The sequence below is a fragment of the Carassius auratus genome, chromosome 16, assembly GCF_003368295.1.
Source record: "Carassius auratus strain Wakin chromosome 16, ASM336829v1, whole genome shotgun sequence".
Lineage (NCBI taxonomy): Eukaryota > Metazoa > Chordata > Actinopteri > Cypriniformes > Cyprinidae > Carassius > Carassius auratus.
Window position 1 is genome coordinate 4,021,060 of NC_039258.1, and position 22,679 is coordinate 4,043,738.

General features: G+C 40.7%; 1 protein-coding gene across 2 annotated transcripts in view; it reads left to right on the plus strand.

Moving 5' to 3' along the window:
* LOC113115788 (tripartite motif-containing protein 16-like) overlaps positions 1-22,679 on the plus strand; it is a 66,159-nt gene that overhangs the window by 30,113 nt on the left and 13,367 nt on the right. Inside the window, exons 1-6 of one of the 2 annotated variants that reach the window (XM_026283407.1) lie at positions 11,213-11,832; positions 14,688-14,783; positions 14,863-15,099; positions 15,314-15,473; positions 15,614-15,661; positions 15,863-16,947. The exons of the other annotated variant lie outside the window; for it this stretch is intronic. Coding sequence (XP_026139192.1) covers positions 11,260-11,832; positions 14,688-14,783; positions 14,863-15,099; positions 15,314-15,473; positions 15,614-15,661; positions 15,863-16,404 — 1,656 coding nt within the window. The 5' untranslated portion in view covers positions 11,213-11,259 and the 3' untranslated portion in view covers positions 16,405-16,947. Of the gene's footprint in view, positions 1-11,212; positions 11,833-14,687; positions 14,784-14,862; positions 15,100-15,313; positions 15,474-15,613; positions 15,662-15,862; positions 16,948-22,679 lie in introns of those variants that run through there. 2 annotated transcript variants of the gene reach the window in all.

A 22,679-nucleotide genomic window follows, 5' to 3' on the forward strand; every position in this document is an offset into this window, starting at 1 on the left:
ATCAAATGCATTTACTGCACATGACCAGATAGCATGTTAAATGCTAAACCTGCTAGCATTAATAAACAACTTGCAAGACATTCACAATTGGTCTCTTAAACAGTCTATATTCAATAAAAGAGTCTTTATCCTACCAGTAGCTTCTATAAAGTTGATGAACACATTGTGGCTTTTCACCACCATCTCAGCATTTGGTTTACTCCAAAAATGCTTTAGCAATCTTTCTCCAGTATGAGTAGCACTACCAACTTGGGTAGGAGAAGCACATTAACCTTGCCAACAGAGATCCCGCTCTACTAATCACCAAAGCACACCTGGATCTATTTAACATGTGAAGTTTTGATGGCCAATCAGCTTCCGGAATTCCTTCAGTTTATACTGCGGGTTCACAAACAATAGATTTACTGCTTTTAATCAAGGTTAATTTAATCAGATAGACACTTCCTTACTTAATGAGGAATACATCTCACTCAATTCCTAAATGAACTTAACACCTCCCACTTGACCTACTGGTCAGATGACCCAAGGAGGTCACACACCCATTTTGGCAGGACTTGAATCTCTTTGTTCTTCAACAGGAATCAAAACCACCAAGCGTCTAACATCTCGGTGCAGAATTGTAGTTGGGATCTTGTTACAAAGTTTCTTCGCCGGTTTGACATCCTTAGTCGTTTCTGCTCGACTTGGTTTAACAATTGATACTGGGTAGCTGGGAAATGCTCTCACCATTACATCCCTTACTATTCCTTTCTTGTCTACATTTACACGGATGACTCTGGCCAACTTGTACTGGCCTCTTAAAGCGTTCTGGTCAGCCAGCCATACCACATCTCCCACAGCAACACTTCGCTCCTTAGTATGCCACTTGTTTCTTACAAATAGGTTAGGCCCTGCTAACTGACACCATCTTCTCCAGAACTTGTTGACGTTTTCCTGGATAACTCTTAGTCTTTTGTATGGATAACCTTCAAACTCAAAACTTCCTTGATCTCTTTTCCCAGTACGTCCCAGAAGAAGAGAGTTTGGACTTACGTATTCCACGCAGTCTTCTCGACTTTGTGTCCTTGCATCAATTGGTCTTTCATTGACCAAATTAGCTGCAGTGTAAAGAAAGGTTTGACATCCCCCCCCCATGTCATAACTCCATTACACCCCAGATTCTGGAGGGCTCGCCTGACCAGAAGGACAGCTGCTTCTGCTGCTCCATTTCTGTGAGGAGAATCTGCAGGATGAATTTTCCAAGACCACTCTGTGCTATACTTGGCTGCTTCAGTTTCTAACTTTACCTTGTCTTGTCGTTCTAGGAACCTGTGAAGATCTTCAAGAACAGACTTGGCCCCAATAAAATTGGACCCAGAGTCTGACCACAGTTTCCTTGGATGTCCCCTTAAAGCTGTAAATCTTTGGTATGCCAACATAAATCCTTCTGTTGATTGATTACTAACAAGATCAGTATGGATAGCTCTTGATGCTTAGAAACAAAAGACAATTCCCCAAACTTTCAGTCCCGTCCTCTTCTTTACCTCATATTTTACTACATAAGGCCCAAACAAATCCAGAGTTGTAAACTCAAAAGGAGCAGCCGGTTCAAACCGCTCTGATGGAAGGTCTCCCATAATTTGTTGGCATTGCTTTGCCCTTGCCTTTCTGCAGGTCACACAGCAGTCGACAGATTTCCTAGCCAATCTGCGGCCTTTTACCACCCAAGCTTTTCTTCTCATCCTTAAAGTTCCAGCCACTTCTTCATGGTTTACTTGATGAGCTTCCTGAGCCAGAAGCTTAGACACATATGCATTATATGGTAAGATTGGGACTGCAGTTTTATCCTCATTGAAGATCTGAATTCTTCCTCCACAAACTAAAAGTCCAGAGTTTCCATCTTTGTACACTGCCAACCTGCTGAGGGTAGTATTAGGAAAGATCACATTCTCCTGGGCAGCTAGAAAGAGGTCTACATAAGCATTTTCCTGTTCATGTCCTGTCAAGACAGCTTCTTTAATCCCTTCTTCCAGAGACTTTGCCTCCCACTTTGAGGAACTCATGGTCTTACTTTTCATTTCCAACCACTTCTTGACCACTCTACGCACCCAAGCAGTTACTCTTACCAATCTGCTGAATTTCCACATGGATTAATTTACTTGTTACTAAACCATCAAACAGCCCTCCTGATGAAACATCCTTCTGCCTTTTCTTTCCCTTAGCAGAGGTACCGGAGTCTACAGTGGGATGCCATGATTCAGCTTTTCCTCCATCCATATGATCAATTACTTTACATTCCTCCAAGGAAACTGCACCCTCGTTTTCCTTGGCCAGGCTCCTAAAGAAAATGCTTTATATAGCTGCATAAACTGCACCACACATTTCAGCCTTAACTGCTTCTCCCTTTTGATCCAAAAGGAGTCAATTTAGCCTTGGATTCAACTAGCCTCACCTCAGTGCCTTGGTCGGTTTCCCACCTGAAATATGTTACAGCTCCATAGGTCTTATCACTTCCATCAGAGAATGTTATTGCCAGTGGTTTTCCTTTCCAGCCTGCAGGTGTTAAACCTCTGAGGAACTGTCTCTTGCCAAGCTGGACATACTCTTCAAACAATTTAATGGCTTCTTCTCTGAGACTTTCTGACAGTGGTTTATCCCATGTATCTTTGGTCAGGCTTCCACATCCTACTTCCTGAAATGCCTTTCGCACAAGGATAGCCCCTTTTTGCTTAACAGGCGTGACCAGGCCAATCGGATCATACAGCCCCGCCACCTGACTCAATAGTTCTCTTCTAATCAAAGGATTAGGCCCTAATCTCTTCTTTAAGGAGGTTTTGTCCTACTCTCATTTTCTTTGTCCGCTTGGAAAAATTAATTGAGGTCATTATGTAAAGTTTATCTTCCTCTGCTAGATACCCAAGTCCTAGGGCCTTGTTGTCCTTGTCCCTCAGCTGGTTTGGTAGTTTCAGAATTCGGTCTTCTGCTGCCGACTTTATCTCACCATCAGCAGGGTTCCAACTTTGTTCTGACCGGACCCAGTGCTTCAAGAAAAACCCTCCAGCTCTTAGGATCTCCTCAACACCTTCAATTATTTTATCCAGTTCTTACAGATCATTGTGGGATGTTAAAATATCATCTACATAACTATCTGCTTCGATAACTTTGCATGCTTCATGTAGATGAGAGAATTTTGTCAATTTTGCAGTTTCTCGCATGGTTAGCTGTGCAATGCACCCTGCTGGTCGATCACCAATGTTAACTCTAGTGATTGCATATTCTCCTATTTCTTCACTCTGATCATCTCTCCACAGGAACCGATGTAGTTGCAATTCTCTCTCTTCCAACCATACAGAATTGTACATTTTCCTGATATCTCCAAGGACAGCATAAACTCCTCTTCTAAACCGTAGAAGGACAGCTCTGATTGGATTAAGAACATCTGGACCCTTCAGAAGAAGATCATTCATACTCACTCCTTTAAGTTTCTGACTGCTGTTCCATACCAGACGCACTGGAGTAGTAACGGAGTGAGGATTTGGTGCAATTAAGTGGCTCACATACCACACTGGTCCATTCCAGCTATTGATCATATCCTCAGTTAGCTTGATCGCTGCTCCTCGCGCCACCATTTCATGGACTTGAGCTGCATAAGCAATTTGCCACTCTGGCTCCCGCATCAGCTGCTTTTCTGTCCTCAGAAATGTTGCCTCAACTCCACTCCTATTATTGGGAAGGGAAGCTGGATCTTCAGTCCAGGGGTATTTTGAATGCCAATGAGGAGAATTGCTGTGCACATCTCCCTCTACATAGGTAAGACACTGTTTTATAATCTCAAGTTCTCTTTCCTCTGCCAGTGTCATCTCCTTACCACCTGGTTGACAGTTTCCACAGCGACAGGCTCCACACATCGGTTCACAAGCTGCCCCAATGCTATCCCATTTCCACCATTCCAAGAACTCACCGTTGCCAGCAGCTGCAATATTAGTCTCAGCTCTGGCTTCCTGAAGTAGTTGGGCAGACTTAGACTCCACTTGCAATTCAGGTCCTCCCACTGTCTCCTCATATTTTACTGTGGCTGTTCTCATTGAGCGAGCAAAATGTGTCTTGGACTCATATGCAGCTAAATCTATTTCTTCAAATAGGTCTGGATGTGCACCGCCCACTGTCTTTCCCAAAGGACTGTCCCCATAAGACAAGATCCCCTACAACCTTCAGTCTTTGCGGGGCTAGTCTTCCTTCTCGGTGGCTTAGAAGTAGTTCAATCTCTTTTGGTCTTACCAGCTCCTCAGGTTTGACTTCTGGGAAAAACCTCTGCAGTTGCTTAGGTCTGATGACTTTATGCACTTCAGCAATTTCATCCAAGCCATAACAAAAGGAGCTCATGTGCTCTTTCTTTACCTTCCTCAGTTCGGACTCTGAGAAGATATCGTTTGGTTCTCACCTTTATGGTCATTCCAGCAACTCCATGCACAACTAAAGTGACATCTTCACATCTTAACCTCAGTCTTGCTGCAGCCTTATGGGTTATATAGTTGGTGTCTGATGCAAGATCAACCAGAGTTCCAATCTTCTGCCCAGCGTTAGCTGTAACTTCCAAGAGCATCATGATAACAGGCAGTTCCTTTAGTCTACTTTCCTTTAAAAGTCCAACTTGAGGCTTTCCAGTGCAGGTTCCCTAGATCTGTCAGGTCAGATAGAGCTTTTTCAACAATCTGGATCAAGTCGATCAATCTTCTGAGTTGATAACCCTTTACAGCAGGAACTCTTTCCAGTTCTTCAATAATTTTCATGGCAATTGCTACCTTGTTGCCATATCGATTCTCCAACACTCTAAACACATCCTCAGCAGTGCTATAACTTGACAGCCTCAGATCCTTAACAATTCTGCCATCCAAGCTATCCAGGAGCTGGATTTTCATGACCTCTGCTGAGCCAGTTGGTTCTCCTTGTTTCTGCAAACTGACCCAATCCTTCTTCCAACGGAAGAAATCTCTCTTCATACCACTAAATTTAGGCAAACTAGCTGGTTTTATCCTCACAACTGGTGTAATCGGCATAGTTTGGAGAGCTGTGTTTGGGTCTGTGGGACTTACAAACTGAGAACTTCTTTCAGTATTACGTGCAGTAATAAACTCACCGTTTCTCAAAAGGAGTCCACTGTTTTGGACTTTTACCTGCCTCACTCTGCTCTCAAAGTCCTTCTTCTCTGTTGTAGGAATCCATCGCTCCCAGCTGGATAGAGTTTTAACTGCTCTGCTCACAAGCCTTTCCAAGTGAATTAGTTGAACTTCATATCCTTCACAATTGACACCAGCAACGGGTATTGAAGCAGAATGGTCACAAAGCCTTCTCAGCCTTCTCAGCTTCTTGGACTGCAGCTGTTAATTCCTCTTGGCCAGATCTCTGCCACAAGTTAATTTGAAAAATTTTTCTCACCTCTTCAAGCTTTGTCTCACAGTTGCTCACAGTCTTCTCAATATCTGCTACCTGTTGAATTTCAAGCTCTACGTTCTCATCACTGTTTGCATTAGCCTCCAGCTCTGCAACCAATCCCATCTTATAATCATCATTTGCATCAAAAAGTGCTCTTGCAATAGAAGATAGTTTCTGGAATTCCTTCCTGAGTTCAGATTCAATTATTTGACTTGACTCTCGGGTGAGAAGGTTTACTTGCTTGGTAAAACACATCTTTGTAGTGGTTCTCTCTCTCTTAAGTTGATCCACCGTTTCCCCCAAGGCTTCTTCTGCCATTTTAAATCAAATGATGTGTTGTCTTTAACTTATAACAATGTTGATTGTTGTTCTTTGAACCAGCTTCCTTCTCTGGACCACCAGAAGCCTTTAATATTCTTATCCACAAGCTTGCTTATTAAGTGTCAAGTTATCTAGAGATTCTCAGCCTCAATGTCTGCCCAAACTTGAACAAGGCTCCAGTCAACTTCATAGGATGCATGGAATAACTCAAAACATCGGATTTGGATTCTTCATTGAAGCAATTTATTAAAATCTTTCAACTCTGGTCTTCCTCTGCTTATTTTCAGAGTTCAATTCAGATGCTTAGCTCAGATGCTTAGCTTAATAACCTATACAGAGAATATATAAATATGAGTCACTACACACAGTAATGCAGTCATTTAAAGAGGTTTTAACTCATTTAAATTACAACCAATGTTACTAGAATACTCACAAATCAGAAATACAGTGCAAACCGGTTTAACAACACTAAATCAAATGTATTTACTGCACATGACGAGATAGCATGTTAAATGCTAAACCTGCTAGCATTAATAAACAACTTGCAAGACATTCACAATTGGTCTCTTAAACAGTCTATATTCAATAAAAGAGTCTTTATCCTACCAGTAGCTTCTATAAAGTTGATGAACACATTGTGGCTTTTCACCGCCATCTCAGCATTTGGTTTACTCCAAACATGCTTTAGCAATCTTTCTCCAGTATCAGTAGCACCACCAACTTGGGTAGGAGAAGCACATTAACCTTGCCAACAGAGATCCCTCTGCTCACTACTAATCACCAAAGCACACCTGGTTCTATTTAACATGTGAAGTTTTGATGGCCAATCAGCTTCCGGAATTCCTCCAGGTTATACTGCGGGTTCACAACCAATAGATTTACTGCTTTTAATCAAGGTTAATTTAATCAGATAGACACTTCCTTACTTAATGAGGAATACATCTCACTCAATTCCTAAATGAACTTAACAATAGGTCCCAAATTTCGGTGGGGGACTGTGTGTTGCTATATCACATGGTTTTAATAATTCCTGAAGCAATTATAATGAGGGAAACTCTTGCATTTATTCAATTTAGCATGTAGGTTAGAATACTAAAATAAATTCACACAAACTATAAGATTAAATCAGTAAATCGAACATTTGAATCCATGAACTTTCTCAGAGAGCGATTCACAAAAGGGTTTGTGAACAAAAGAAGACAAAGAAGACAAAAGAAGAAGAAAGAAACAACTTGGCGTGCTTTTTCTTAGCGTCTGTTTCTATAGTGACTTGTCGATTCGTCACCTGGTTGAGAATGTCTTGAGTCTTAACATGGAACATACTCTGATTTGATTGAACTTACTCCTGGACGCGTTTTTGGAACCACATACCTCGAGTAAGCAAGGTTTGGGGTTAATCAACCGAGAGTTCAGGGTTTAGTTAACGGTAAGTTAACCCTGCTTTCTGGAATACACCCCAGGTGTGTTTATTTTATTCCCCATGTGTTCCATGTCCCTGTTAATTTAGTAATTCCATCCACCTGTATTTCCCCAATTATCCCATGTATATAAGCCTTGTCCTTTCATTTCAGTTGTTTCGGGTCTACAAACTACTTACGTGTGTCTTCCTCTGAGTTCCATGTTGGATATCCCCTGTGTTGGATTTAATAAAGCCTTATTTCGTTTATCCTCGGCTCTGTGTTCCTTCCGGCAGCGTAACGTAACAGAAGACCCGACCTAAAAAGTTTAACATTGCATGTATTTCCTCCGTGCTTTTCTTTCTGAACTAGGTCGATGGATCCCCTCTTTCACCCCAAATTCCTCCTCCTCCTGCTGGAGCAGGAAGGACGTTCTCTTGAGGACCATACCAGACTGTTTCTTCTGCTAGCGAATGCCACCAGCTACCCGGACTACGTGCTCTGCACCTTCTATAACGCCTATCTATTCTATCCTCGGCCCTTCGACCCAGCGGCTCCGCCTTGGCTCTTAGCTCCCTCGTCTCCACCGTGGCCTGGCATCCCACCTGCTCCACCGGGCTCCCTCGTCCCTATGGCTCCACCTTGGTCAGTCATCGACCATCCGCAGCCTCGGGACTCCTTTCCTCTGGTTCCACCTCCATCCTCGGTCGTTCCGGCTCCACAGCGGTCTTCCAGGACCCCGCCTCCGCCTTGGTTGCCTGAGCCTTCTGCTCCACCTAGGCCCTCCGGATCCTCGACGTCACCCTGGCTCTGCGGCTGTGCTGCTCCATCTTGGGCTCCTCACCCACCAGTGCAGTCTTCGCCTGTCGGCCCCCTGGTGTCGTCGGCCCCTTCACCACCATGGCTCCTCCCACCATCGACTCCACCCTGGATCTCCGTCCTGGCTGGTCTCTGTTGGACCATCTGGCTCCTTCTGCTCCTGTTTCCTCCCTGGCTCCTTCCTCCGTGGTCCCTGTCTGCTGGCCCCCTCCTGGGAATCTGTCCTCCACCGGAACCTCCTCCCAAGTTCCCACCCACGCCTCCCTCTGTTGTTTCTACGGTGCGAGGACGCACCTACCGGGAGGGGGGAGTAATGTCACACCACTGGACTCATTTAGTGTGTTTTCGCCCCTGTGACCCAGTTTCTGTCTCCAGTGTTTGATTTGATTAGTTACCAGGTGTGTATTTTATTCCCCATGTGTTCCATGTCCCTGTTAATTTAATCATTGTTTCCCCAATTATCCCATGTATTTAAGCCTTGTCCTTTCAGTTCAGTTGTTTCGGGGTCTACAAACTACTTACGTGTGTCTTCCTCTGAGTTCCATGTTGGATATCCCTTGTGTTGGATTTAATAAAGCCTTATTTCGTTTATCCTCGGCTCCGTGTTCCTTCCGGTAGTTTAATGTAACAGATATCTGTTGTGGGTGTTGAAAAATAAAACAATTCCATGGCACACTCTAATGAAATGCAAGTAGATAGATCCGTGTTTTATCTGTCAACAGAACAGATAAAGGCAAGTGCATCGCATTATATGCTTTCATTCACTTTTACACGTTTATTGTTGCCATATGGACGCTTAGTTTTTCTTGTTATTTAATCCATTTGGCCAAAATCTCATGACATAAACGATTAAGTGCTTTTGCACAGGGATACTTAAAATGTACAAAAGTATATTGGCTAGATGGCAAATAACCTACTTCTCCGGTCTTCAAACACTAAAAAATATAAACCTTTACAGACATAGTGTTGCAAAGAAAATGCTGTACTATTCAAAAATCAGTTATTTATTTAAACTTAAATTGCTTGGAGGAGGTCTGTTTCATCCATGCTGTGCGTGGTGGGTCAATCTGAATGGAATGGAGGTGAAGTTACAAGGTTTTGCTAAGGGCTTGAGGATCCAATGGTGTTACAAAGTTTTACTGACAAGCTTTTAATACTTATCATTGGTTTAATATTTGTAAAACCCTCTGATTTAAAATAATAAATAATGAATTATAATAGAGATATGAAGTTTGAATAGTTTTTCACAGTACACCTGACTGGGTTATAGGGTATGGCAATTGCCGACCATGGAGGAGGGGGATCTGCCAAAATAAGGTGCCGGATCGGAGTTTGGAGTTGCCGTATCCAGATACAAATTGAGCCCTGGTACTGTGCCATAGGTGTGTATATTTGTTTATGTTTGCCTTTAAAATCGAAACGTACTACACATGTCTACATACCAAACACATAATATGCACACGCATAACGTCACCATTTTCAAAGATTCCCGTATTGGGTGTTTACATGGAAACGATAATGGTGGCATTTTCAAAAACTTGCACTTTGAAACTGTTTTCAAAAAAATGCATTTTCAGTCTCCAAAATGCTGTTGTCAGGGAAACAAGCAGGTAAAAAGCATAAACATCCCATCTTTGTCCTCAGGCCCAGACACTGTTTCACCTGCCTGTTTAAAAGTCTGTGCTGACCAACTTGCCCCCATCTTCACTATAGACCTGTTGCTCTCACGTATTCGGTCATGAAGTCACTTGAGAGACTGGATGCTGCGCACCACCCCCTAGATGATTTTTCCCGCCCCTCATGACCACCCAGGCACCAATAGAAGGCCTCCGGGGCCCACCAAAGGTGTTGGCTAGGGCCACAAGGGGCCACATGGAAGGGAACAAAGCTGCCCTCTGGTTTTGCACCTTTTGTTGCAATTTGGTGGGCAGTCACCTCCTTAACAGAGACCATGTTTGGGAGGTGCTTTGAATAGGTTGGAGGTGGGCATCCTCAGGCAGCCTAAACCTCCCACAGAGAGCCTATGTGGCCAACAACTCCTCATTGGCCCTCTGGACATTTAAGCACTGCCCCCAGTCCCTACCCACTGACCTATACATCCCCCTGATCACCTATGTGACCATTAACAGCCTTTGTTCACACTTGCAATCTAAGTAACAGCCTGGGCCCTGCCCACTGACCATGGACAGCCTATTCGTCTCAATGACTGCATCTATAACCCCAAACAAAATTTTTGCCCCCTGACCTCCTATGTGACCACGAACATCCAATTTGTCTACCTGACCACCTTTATGGCCACAAACAGCCTATTCCTCTGTGGCTATTCTAAGAACTGTGACCACGGGCAGCCAATTTGTCCCCCTAACCTCCTATGTGACTACAAACAGCCTATTTGTCCCCCTGACCACCTATATGACTATGAACAGTTTGGAGGGCTAAGGTGAGAGGACGCTGGTGCACTTGTGGCTGCCGCTTATCCATCAGCGCGTTAAATTGTTTATTTTAAGGTGCTGTTGAATGTTTTTTTATTGGCTGATATCTGCTAACATGCGGCTTTGCTGGATTTTATTTGTTTTCATACTGGCATTATTTGGTGTCTACTGCAAGATTCTCTTCTACCTCTCGGACTGCACTATGATAAAATACTCGGCCATGGAACTTTTACAACTTCATCATTCTCAGCCACTTGCCACTGGTGTTTCGAAAACACAACTATGATCACTACAACTTCTCGGACAGCCAAAGTACGTTCATTGTGGCTCCTGCTGGAATCTGCATTAAAGTGGAGCAGTTTGGTCTTAGAGGCGTCCGGATCATTACCATTTATCTTCACACCATGTTTTGGTAATTTCTCCTACCTCCATAAGTCCACTCCATCCAGCTGTGGTGTCCGCCTTGACACAATCAGATTTGCACATCTGAACACTTGCTCTATTAAAAACAAAGCGAATTCACTTTGTGACATTGTTTTGGACAAAAACTGGACTTGTTTTTGCCTCTGTGAAACATGGCATTAGCTTAATCTAAATATGTGTACTCTGCCTGGCTACACTTATCTTGACCGACCGTGCTCCACATTTTCCTTTTATCATACAATACAGAAGGAAATAGTGAAAGCCACTAAATAATAATAATGTCTGCATACATATAATGAGGAACAGGAACCTGCTTTACAGACTCATAGACACCTTACTTATACACATCCCTCAAACACAGAACAAGGAAACAGGACACACGTGTGTTCAGAGAAAGAGAAACTAAAACTAGGTTGAGCTAATGTGTGTTTGTGACTCTATATTCATGCAGTAAAATGGCAGAAGCCAGAATTTTTCACGATGAGTTCTTGTGTCCAGTTTGTCAGAATCTCCTGAAGGATCCAGTGACCATCCAGTGTGGACACAGTTATTGTAAGAGCTGTATTACAGACTGCTGGGATCAGGAGGATCAGAAGAGAGTCTACAGCTGTCTTCAGTGCAGACAGACCTTCAGTCCAAGACCTGATTTAGCTAGAAACACCATGCTGGCTGAAGTGGTGGAGAAACTGAAGAAGAGAAAACGTCCTGCTGACTGTGACGCTGGAGCTGGAGATGTGGAGTGTGACGTCTGTACTGGAAGAAAATACAAAGCCATCAAGTCCTGTCTGATGTGTGTGAACTCTTACTGTCAGAATCATCTTGAACAACACGAGAGTTGGTTTAAAGGAAAGAGACACAGTTTGACTAATGCCACTGGACAACTGCAGGAGATGATCTGCCAGAAACATGATAAGCTCCTTGAGGTTTTCTGTCGCACTGATCAGAAATGTATATGTATGCTGTGTACGATTGATGGACATAAAAACCATGACACTGTATCCGCTGCAGCACAGAGGACAGAGAATCAGGTATTTTGTTTGATCAAGTTAATACTACGTGTAGTGATCCAATTGTCTAACATGTGTCAAACTCAAAACACCACGTAATTTTATGTGGCCTGTGGGAGCATATGGTTGCCTTAAAATAAAAATATATGCTGCTTTATATAGTAAATTATGAAAATGCTTATTATTTACATTTACATTTAGTAATTTAGCAGACACTTTTATCCAAAATGACTTACAATTGAGGTCAGTGGAAGCAATCAAATCATAATCAATGACACTATATAAACCAGACTACCCAGGAGGGGGCACTATGAATTAATACCAGGGGTTTTCCAAGTGAGTACCACGAGAGCACATCAGGTGTTCTGTTTTGATCTTACAGTGCAAATGCATTTACTTTACTGGAATGGGTGCAGAGTAGTCAAATAATAATTAATTAAGTTGGCTTGAGAAAGCCAACTTACTGAAATCCTATTTAAACTTAATATTATTTTTCTTCTTATTACTCTTCTGACCCAAAATTGCAACTCTAACTCTAACTCCTCCTAAAGCTTTAACTCTACAGACTCCAAACTCAGCACAGCTCTTCAGCCTATACCTGTGCTATATCTTTTCTAACTGATTGGACTTATGATTTTCATAAAAATTAAGATTAAAAATCATAAAAATCCCATAGGCTTTCATTGACAGGACGTTCAGATGACCCAAGCTCCAATTCCCATTAGACTCAATCAAGCTTCGAGGCTAATCAATTTAAACTCATTCAAACTCATCTAATCTATCTATCTATCTATCTATCTATCTATCTATCTATCTATCTATCTGACTGTTTATATCTATCTATCTATCTATCTATCTATCTATCTATCTAATACTTCTTTCTTATCTATCTATCTCTATCTATCTATCTATCTATCTATCTATCTATCTATCTATCTATCTATCTATCTATCTATCCATCCTAACAACATGCTAATCATGCTAAAATCATGCTAGTCGCATGCTAGTCATACTAGAAACATACTAGCAAAATGCTAATCATGCTAGAAACATGCTAGCAACATGCTAGTCAAATGCTAATCATGCTAGAAACATGCTATCAACATGCTAATCATACTAAAATCATGCTAGCAACATGCTAGTCGCATGTTAGTAATGCTATAAACATGCTAACAAAATGCTAATCATGCTAAAATCATGCTAGCAACATGTTAATCATGGTACCAACTTGCCAGTCGCATGCTAGTCATGCTAGAAACATGCTAGCAACATGCTAGCAACATGCTAGCAACATGCTAATCATATTAAAATCATGCTAGCAACATGCTAGTCGCATGCTAGTCATGCTAGAAACATGCTAAGAACATGCTAATCATGCTAACCAAATGCTAGTCATGCTATAAACATGCTAGTCATGCTTGAAACATTCTAGCAACATGCTAATCATGATAGAAACATGCTAGTCGCATGCTAATCATGCTAGAAACATGCTAGCAACATGCTAATCATGCTAGAAACATGCTAGCAACATGCTAGTTGCATGCTTATCATTCTAGAAACGTGCTAGCAACATGCTAATCATGATAAAATCATGATAGCAACATGCTAGTCGAATGCAAGTCATGCTAGAAACATGCTATTCATGCTAACAACCTGCTATGACATGCTAGTCGAATGCTAGTCATGCTAGCAATTTGTTAATCACTGTCTTTTTTAAACTTCTTAAACTTTTAAATCTTTTTAAACTTTTCACATTTTCAAACTTTTCAAACTTTTCAAACTTTCTGGTCAGGCTTTCTCAAGCCAACTTAAAGTTTGTCTTGATAAACATTTTATCTAGTTACTGATTTGACTCAGTAAATTTTGATGAAAACAATACTTTATAAAAATTTTAATATCTAGATTTTTGAGATCAGATCAAACGGCAAACTCCTGGAAAGTCCAAGGATCCAGTAAGTAATTGCAATCAAACAGTAAGATCAAAAAAGCATTAATGCAGAGAAAACACAGCCAATTTAATTGCAAATTTGGTATGTAATTTTACAATTTAACAAAATTTATTTTCTTTTTTTTTTGGGTAGGGGAGGGGGTTCACCATTTCTTTTTTCCACTTCCAATACTGATTGCATATCATGTGCACACCAAAACTGCATATCTTATCCAAACACATGCGTGTTATATCCATGCCAAAGTCATTTTCAGTCATTTTTCACGCCAAATAGAAACGGAAAATCATGCTACTGATATGCTTAAAATATTTTAAACAAAGTTAGTTATGGATTGTGATTGATAATATTTGTCTTTATTTGCCTTGATTTACAGAGTAATGTAATGTAAATAATTCAAATAATTGAATAATTTCTTGAACCTGATAAATTAAAAAGTTTTATGTTAATCTAACATATATATTTACATCAATGCAAATACATATACAATATTTTTAACTTAAAGGAGAAATAATAAAATAAAGACACAGTTATTTAACAATATGTTAAAGAGTAGTAACATATGTACTATCTTAAAACAGGCCCTTTGAGGGCAGCATTAATGTTGAAGTGTCCCTCAGTGAAAATGAGTCTGACACCCCTGCAATAGTCTGTTTGTTTTCTGTGTAGAACTGCAATTTAATTAGACAAAAACACTGTCAGTGTGAAGCTCTACGTCTGTGTCTGGTTCACTCTCATGATACTTACGCCTGCTGTGCAACAGGCCTCAATATTAATCATAATTCATGTTCGATGATTGTTACCGATAATCAGTTTTTTTTTAGTTTGAACCTTCACCCATTGGATTTTAGCTCCAAATTTACTGGATTCATTGATAATTTAGTGACAGTAATTTTTTGAGATATTTACAATCTTCTGTTGGTCCTCCAGCACCAACTGAAGGAGACTCAGAAGACGTTCCAGCAGAGAATCCAGCAGAGAGAGAAAGATCTCCAGCAGCTGAGAGAGACTGTGGAGTCTCATAAGGTGAGTCTGGAGAAGAAGAGAAGTTTGTCTCCGTCTCAGTTCAGACTCACTGAAGCTGAATCACTGTGTGTCCTAACAGCGCTCTGCACAGACAGCAGTGGAGGACAGTGAGAGGATCTTTACTGAGCTCATCCTCTCGTCCATTGAGAAAAGCTGCTCTGAGCTGATACGACTGATCAGAGATCAGGAAAAGACTGCAGTGAGTCGAGCTGAAGAACGACTGGAGCGACTGGAGCAGGAGATCAATGATCTGAGGAGGAGAGACGCTGAGCTGGAGCAGCTTTCACACACACAGGATCACATCCAGTTCCTGCAGGTAACACAGATCTAGAAGAACAGGATCATAGTGGACTTGAGCAGATCCTGCTGTGACAGAGACTCACAGAGAAACATTTCATGAGTGTCTTATTATATAATCATCAATCAAGTTTTAATATCTCTAACAGCTCTAACAGCTATAATTATAAGTAATTAGATTATTAGATTATTGAAGTATGGAGCTGATGAGTTTTGATTTCTGTTTTCTGTAGAGTTTCCAGTCTCTCTCAGCACCTCCTGAATCTACAGACGGAAATGATGATCCCTTCAGGTCTCACTTCTCTTCTGATGATCTGAGAGAATCTGTCCATCAGCTGAGAGACAAACTGGAGGATTTCTTCAAAGAAGAGCTCAAGAAGATCTCAGACAGAGGTAAAGTCCTGGAGATTCATCTGCTCTCAGAAACCAGTCCATCATCATCTCATATCATGGAGAACATCATATTAGAAATGTCTTAGGAATTAATTCAGGATCATGAGAATCACACTGTTCATGTCTGTTGATTTCCACAGACACAATCACCAACATGGATCCCAGAACCAGGAACGACTTCCTACAATGTAAGTCAGTAAGAAATCAAACAGAAAAGTGTGTTCATGTTCTTCCTGTAGAAGGTGACAGAAGAGTTTTAGAACTGATGATGTAAATGATAATGTGCTCAAATATCTGTTCATCTGTACTGAGACACTGATGATACACTGAACATGAAGAGATCAAACAGATTCATAATTCCTGATTCTGATGTGTTTTATCTCCATCAGATTCCCATCAGCTCACTCCGGATCTGAACACAGCACATAAATACCTCCGTCTGTCTGAGAGAAACAGAGTGATTACTGTCGCAGCCACAGTCCAGTCGTATCCTGATCATCCAGACAGATTTGATGTGTATCACCAGGTGTTGTGTAGAGAGAGTGTGTGTGGACGCTGTTACTGGGAGCTGGAGTGGAGAGGAGACAGAGGTGTGCATATATCAGTGTCATATAAGAGCATCAGCAGGAAGGGACGGGGTAATGATTGTAGGTTCGGATCTAATGATCAGTCCTGGGATTTGTTCTGCTGTCCCTCCAATTGCTCATTCAAACACAATAAAATAGAGTCTGTTCTCTATGTGGAGTCCATCAGCAGTAGAATAGGAGTGTTTGTGGATCACAGTGCAGGAACTCTGTCCTTCTACAGCGTCTCTGACACAATGAGCCTCATCCACACAGTCCAGACCACATTCACTCAGCCGCTCTATGCTGGGTTTCGTATTCATAGAAGTTCTTCATTGAAACTCATCAGTGTGGATGAATCAGAATAGACAGTAGGAAGTTTCTATCCATGATACTTTGAGCTGCATGATAAATCAGTAACAGCAAGATATTATAAATAAATGAATATATTACATTACATTGTTAGAGATTGACCAATGTATCGATTTACCGATATTTTCCCCAATATTTAAGTATTTTACCATAATTGGAATATCGGTTTTGTAATATCGATAATAATTGTAATATACCACGATAAACGCTTCCAACTTGTGGATATTTTGAGAATTGCGTGCTGGATTGCCATTGCAGCGTGTCTTGGGGGAATGAGACAACAACAACGGCGTGCAGGTACTTGATTTGCTGTTGTTAGTAAACTTAATTTAAAATAACAGCCAGTTTTGCACAAATTTAATTTGAATTTAATTTTCTCTCTGTTGTAAATTTGCTCCATCATTAGTCTGGTGAAGCCGCTTTCATGTTGCTGTTCAGTGAGTGGGCTGATGTGGTTGATGCTCAGGAAATGCTCCATCATGTAACTTTTAACAAGATTCACATGTTTAAAACACCCTAAATTGTATTAACATTTACTATATAACCATTATTTTGCTAATAAACATCTAAATAAATGCAACTGTATGGAAATTAATTATTCATTATCACCACAAGCAATCACAGTTGGAGTATATAGTTCTGTGTAACTGCATAGATAAATCACACTGTCAGCAGGCATGTCATAATCTACATTACAGTGATGTGACATACAGCCAAGTATGGTGACCTATACTTAGAATTCATGCTCTGCATTTAACCCATCCAAATTGCACACACGTGGCAGTGAACACACCCACCCACACACACACACACACACACACACCGTGAATGTCTTATATATCTTATGATTTTGAAGGAGGACAACAGACAACACACATTTAATAAAATGCTTTTAAATCTGATTAATGAAACAGAATAAAGATCATCAAAAAATTTAATTAACAGATTATCAAAATCAATGTTGGCTGCAGCACTAATATAAATATAAATTAATGATAAATTAGCAATCTAACATTGAATCAAAATAAATATCTCTCCTCAAGTGACAGTGAAGAATGAAACAAATGATTCGATACTTGGGTCAGATGAACTAATGATGGCTAACTGAACTCATTAAAGCCTTAATGAATGACTCTGTTTATAACACAAGACTAATTTGCATATGAACATAAATATTATCAGAGACTGAATCAATGAAATGAACTGTGTTATTAGTTCTGACCAATTAAGCTGATATTTTCCCAGAACATCAATAAACCAAAAAAAAAAAAAAAAGAACATAGCTGCTGATGGAGATGAAGGATTCCTGTGGAGAGAAAGAGTAAAAGGTGAGAACCAACTGAGACTGTGATGAGCAGCAGCAGCGCTGAGAGTTTCATCATTATTCCTGATGTTTGGATGATGGTTTATGAACTCATGACGGATCAAAACAAACACGAATATCCATCAGTGCTGCTTTATTGCTCCTCCAGATATTTCTCATGTTATTCCTCCCAGAGTCACTGAGCGCATGTAAAAATCAGAAGCTCTGTTAACATTCCCAGACTTCAGCTGAACAGTTCCTACTGAACAGGCAAATTACAGACCCATTTCAAATCTTTCATTTATGTCTAAAATTTTAGAAAAAGTTACAGATGGTACAGATGGTAATTTATACCGTGCTTATCAAAAATATTTTCCAGTGGAAGCAAATAAAAGGAAAATAAAAGGGGTCCGAAAACGAGCCCTGAGGAACCCCACACATCAACAGTACCAGAGAAAAAGAGTAGTTTCCCAAACTGAATGAAATGGTTCTACCCTTAAGATATGATGAACACCAGTCCAAGGCTAGACCTTGGATACCCACTTGGTCTTTGAAACAATCAATGAGGATATCATGATCAACCGTGTTGAAGGCTGCACTGAGATCCAACAGTAGAAGTACAACAGAATTACCTGAATCTAATAAAATATCATCTGAAACCCTCAATAAAGCAGACTCTGTTCTATGACGAACTCTGGGACCTTACTGATATTGACTGAAAATATTATTACTTACTAAAAAAATCATTCAATTGTACAAATAAAATCTTCTCTAATATTCCTGAAATAAAGCAAGGTTTTGAAATAGAATGAAAATGATTAATATCTAACGCATCAAGATGTACTTTCTTTTAGAAGGGGATGAATTGTTTGAAACTATTTGGAACAATACCAGTAGACAAACAACTATTAAAAATACATAGCACACCTGTACCAATTGAATCCATCACCTCCTTAAATAAAGAAGATGGAATAACATCACATGAAGAACCAGAAGGCTTCATATGTGAAAAAAAAGTGAATGTAACATGAAATACAGCCAAGTATGGTGATCCATACTCAGAATTCATGCTCTACATTTAACCCATCCAAAGTGCACACTCACACACCCAGAGCAGTGGGCAGCCATTTATGCTGCAGCACCCAGGGAGCAATTGGGGGTTGGTTCCTTGCTCAAGGGTAACTCAGTCATGGTATTGCCAACTTGAGACTCAAACCCACAACCTTAGGGTTAGAAGTCAAACGCTCTAACCACTAGGCCATGACTTCCCAACAATGACTTGAGCAACAATATCTTTTAGTTGTGACATCGAGAAAGGAACAAAACTGGTTAATTTTTTCAAAGGAGCAGCAAATGTAGCAGGATCACTAGTTACAGATAAAATCTGAGACCGAATTCAAGCAATCTTATCAGTAAACATTTTCTTTTAATTCACAAGTGGCAACCTGATAACAGGTTGAAGTTCTGCATTAATAGTAGAGAAGATCATTTTTGAATTAGGACAATTCTTTGAAATAATGTCAGAAAACTAGTTTGATCTAGGTAATTTAACTGCTTTTTGAAACTTCGTCAAACAGTCTCTCAAAGATTCATACGAAACTTAAAATTGATCTTTGAGCCATTTACGCTCATCCATCCTACACTCTTGTCTAAGGGGCCCAAATATTGGTGTTCAACCAGGGCTTAGATTTCTTCTTAATTTTCAAAGGAACCACAGAATTCAAAATATCAGAGCATGTAGAATTAAACTGGATAACCGACTCCTCAAGTCCCATAACAGAACAAGGAGATTACATCAATGATTTCAATGGGAGAATATCAAAATCAGCTGAAAAACTGCTAGCAGTTGAGGAAGAGAGCAATCAAGATTCAACAGTAAAAGTTACATCATTAGCTTGACCATTATAAGAAAAAAATGGGTTAAACAAAACCGTCTTATGGTCAGAAAATATGGTGTCAGGAATTTGCACACTGCAGACAGAAAAACCAAAAGTTAACACTAAGTCAAAGGTATGACCACGTTCGTGTGTAGGACCTACAACACACTGTGATAGACCAAATCACTCTAATAGATGATTAAACTCTTTAACAAAAGGTCTGGAAGGACAACACATGTGAATATTAAAATCTCCCCAAATTAAAATATTATCTTAACAAGGAATAATAGCAGATAAAAAATCTGAAAGTTACTTATAAAATCTTTATGATATGAGGGGGGTCTATAAATAAGCCCGCATAGCAAAGATTTAATAAAAAAAAACCTAAAAACTAATGTTGAAACAGATAAAAAGGACACAGTAACTTGCAGTACAACGAAAAAAGCCCAAGAATTGGCTATTCAGTTTTATAGCCAGGATGGCGGCAAATCAATATTAAATCATTAAATCATTATTTAAAACTACAAAGGATACAACAACGAAACTGGAGAAGAAGGCATTCTTTCTGTCTCCACAAGGACTTGTATCACAGCAGATCAACAAGTGTACAACAGCTGTATAATGCTGTCTAGTATAATAAATGATAAGACACTTGTTCTTTGCTTTGTTTTGTTTTATACAAGAAGGTGTAACAAAAATATATTAAAGTGCACATAAACACACACAAAACTCAAGTTTCACGAGTTCACATCTACGTATATTAATACAGTAAGGTTATGGTATTTGGCGTGCTGTCTGGGTGGAGGGCTCCGAGCTTGGGATGTGGCCCGAACCCAGAGTACTCCCCCCAAAACAAGAGAGCAAAAGGACAGCCGTCGGACTACGAACCCCCCAAAATGCAGAGATTTGGCGGGCTGACATTTTTAGAAGCATGGTCGTTTGACCAGGAGATCTCGCATTGCCTCTGGCAGAAGCGGAGGAGCAGGCAGGTCCTGTTGAGCCCCTTTCACACTGCCATTCCGGCAAATTCAGGGGTAAAGTGTTCCTGTAATTGTTCCCTGGTCGCTAGATTTGGCACTTTCACACTGCCAGTGACGACCCGGTATATGTGCGTGCTTTCACACACAACCCTTGAAGATCCCGTAACGACACGTGACATCAGCGCGTGACGTGTAATGTACGAGTCGACAACGCTTGGCACATTATACTTTAACTGAAGCAAGCAAATGATCTCTGCGTCAGCGCGGAAAGTGAGGAACTAACTGATCTCTGCTTCATTACAGTTTGCACATATGTTTTCGTCGCGAATGTTGATCTTCCTTCAAAACAGCCGGTAAAAAAGTCGCGCGATAACGCGCGTCATCACTTCGATACGGAATTAGATCTGGCTTTTGTTCACACAGCGCTCGTTCCGGATCGATTACCGCAATGTTACTATGTCCCCGACCCGGGTTCGATTCGGTAATCAATTCCGGGACGTGGTTGCTTTCACACAGAAGGCGACCAGGCAATGTTACGGGAATATTGCGGGTCCGACGTGCAGTGTGAAAGGGGCTTTGGTTAATAGATGAGGAAGAAGCGGTTATGATGTCGGGAAGACAGGCTCCACCGTCTGCCTGCGAGGTGTAATGATGTATTGACTAGATGCGTAATGTGTCCGCTGGGAGGCTGAGGCTCGCTGGACAGATAGAGGAAACAAATTATATTCCTGCGTCCGCTGGAAGACTGGCTCGCTGGATAAAGAATAGAAAAAGATGGATGCATACTGCGTCTGCTGCGAGACTGAGGCTCGCTGGATGGGTAGAGGAAAAGTACATATGTACTGCATCCGCTGAGAGACTAGTGCTCGCTGGACTGACAGAGAAAAAAATAGAAATTACTCCGTCCGCTGGGAGGCTGAGGCACGCTGGACAAACAGGGGAAAACAATATATATTTCTGTGTCCTCTGGGAGACTAGTGCTCGCTGGACGGACAGGGGAAATGAAAAGATATATATCATTTTAAATTTATTTTATATATATATATTTTTTTTGTCTCTGCGTCCGCTGGGAGACTGAGGCTCGCTGGACAGACAGAGGAATCGAAAAATATATTTACTGCATCCGCTGAGAAACTAGTGCTCGCTGGACCGACAGAGGAGACAAAGAGGTATTTTACTGCGTCCGCTGAGAGACAAGTGCTCGCTGGACGGACAGGGGAAATGAAAAGATATATATAATTTTTTATTTATTTTATAATTTTTTTGTCTTTTTTTCTCTGCGTCCGCTGGGAGACTGAGGCTCACTGGACAGACAGAGGAAACGAAAATATATTTACTGCGTCCGCTGAGAGACTAGTGCTCGCTGGACCGTAAGAGGAGACAAAAAGAGGTATTTTACTGCGTCCACTGAGAGACTAGTGCTCGCTGGACGGACAAGGGAAACGAAAAGATATATATATATATATATATATATATATATATATATATATATATATATATATATATATATATATATATATATATATATATATATATTATTTATTTTTTTTTTTTTCTCAGGCGATTATGTTTGAAAACGGCGGGTTATGCAGAGCTGAAAGATCGATTAGGAGTTCTGACCCCGGAATTATCCAAGTAGCCGTTCCAATGGCTAATGCAACTAAAAATGTGGGGCATCGAAGCTGATCATGAACCCTTGTTGAAATTCACTTCGCCTATTTGGGAAAAACTGAACAGCTTATTTGAGTGTAATGGCTAAACGTAATGAAAATCAGAAAATTTGCAACCTTTGATGTGCACAATCAAGGATTTTTTTTTAATATATATATATGGGGGGGGGGGGGGGGGGGTTTGGTACAGAAAAGGCTCCTGTGGGAGCAGACACTGCTGCGGCAGTGGGGAGATACGGAAAAGATACGACCGTCTGCTAGCTGTCTCCCGTCACAGAGGTCAGCTAATTCTCAGCACATAGAGACTCTTTCACCTAGATATCACACTATAGAGACTGTGTCTGTTCCCCGAACTAGAAAATACAAAAAACGTCCAAACCAAGTTAAGGTTAACAATTTAATTGAGGTTCAACAAATAAAAAAAAAACAAATGCAATATGG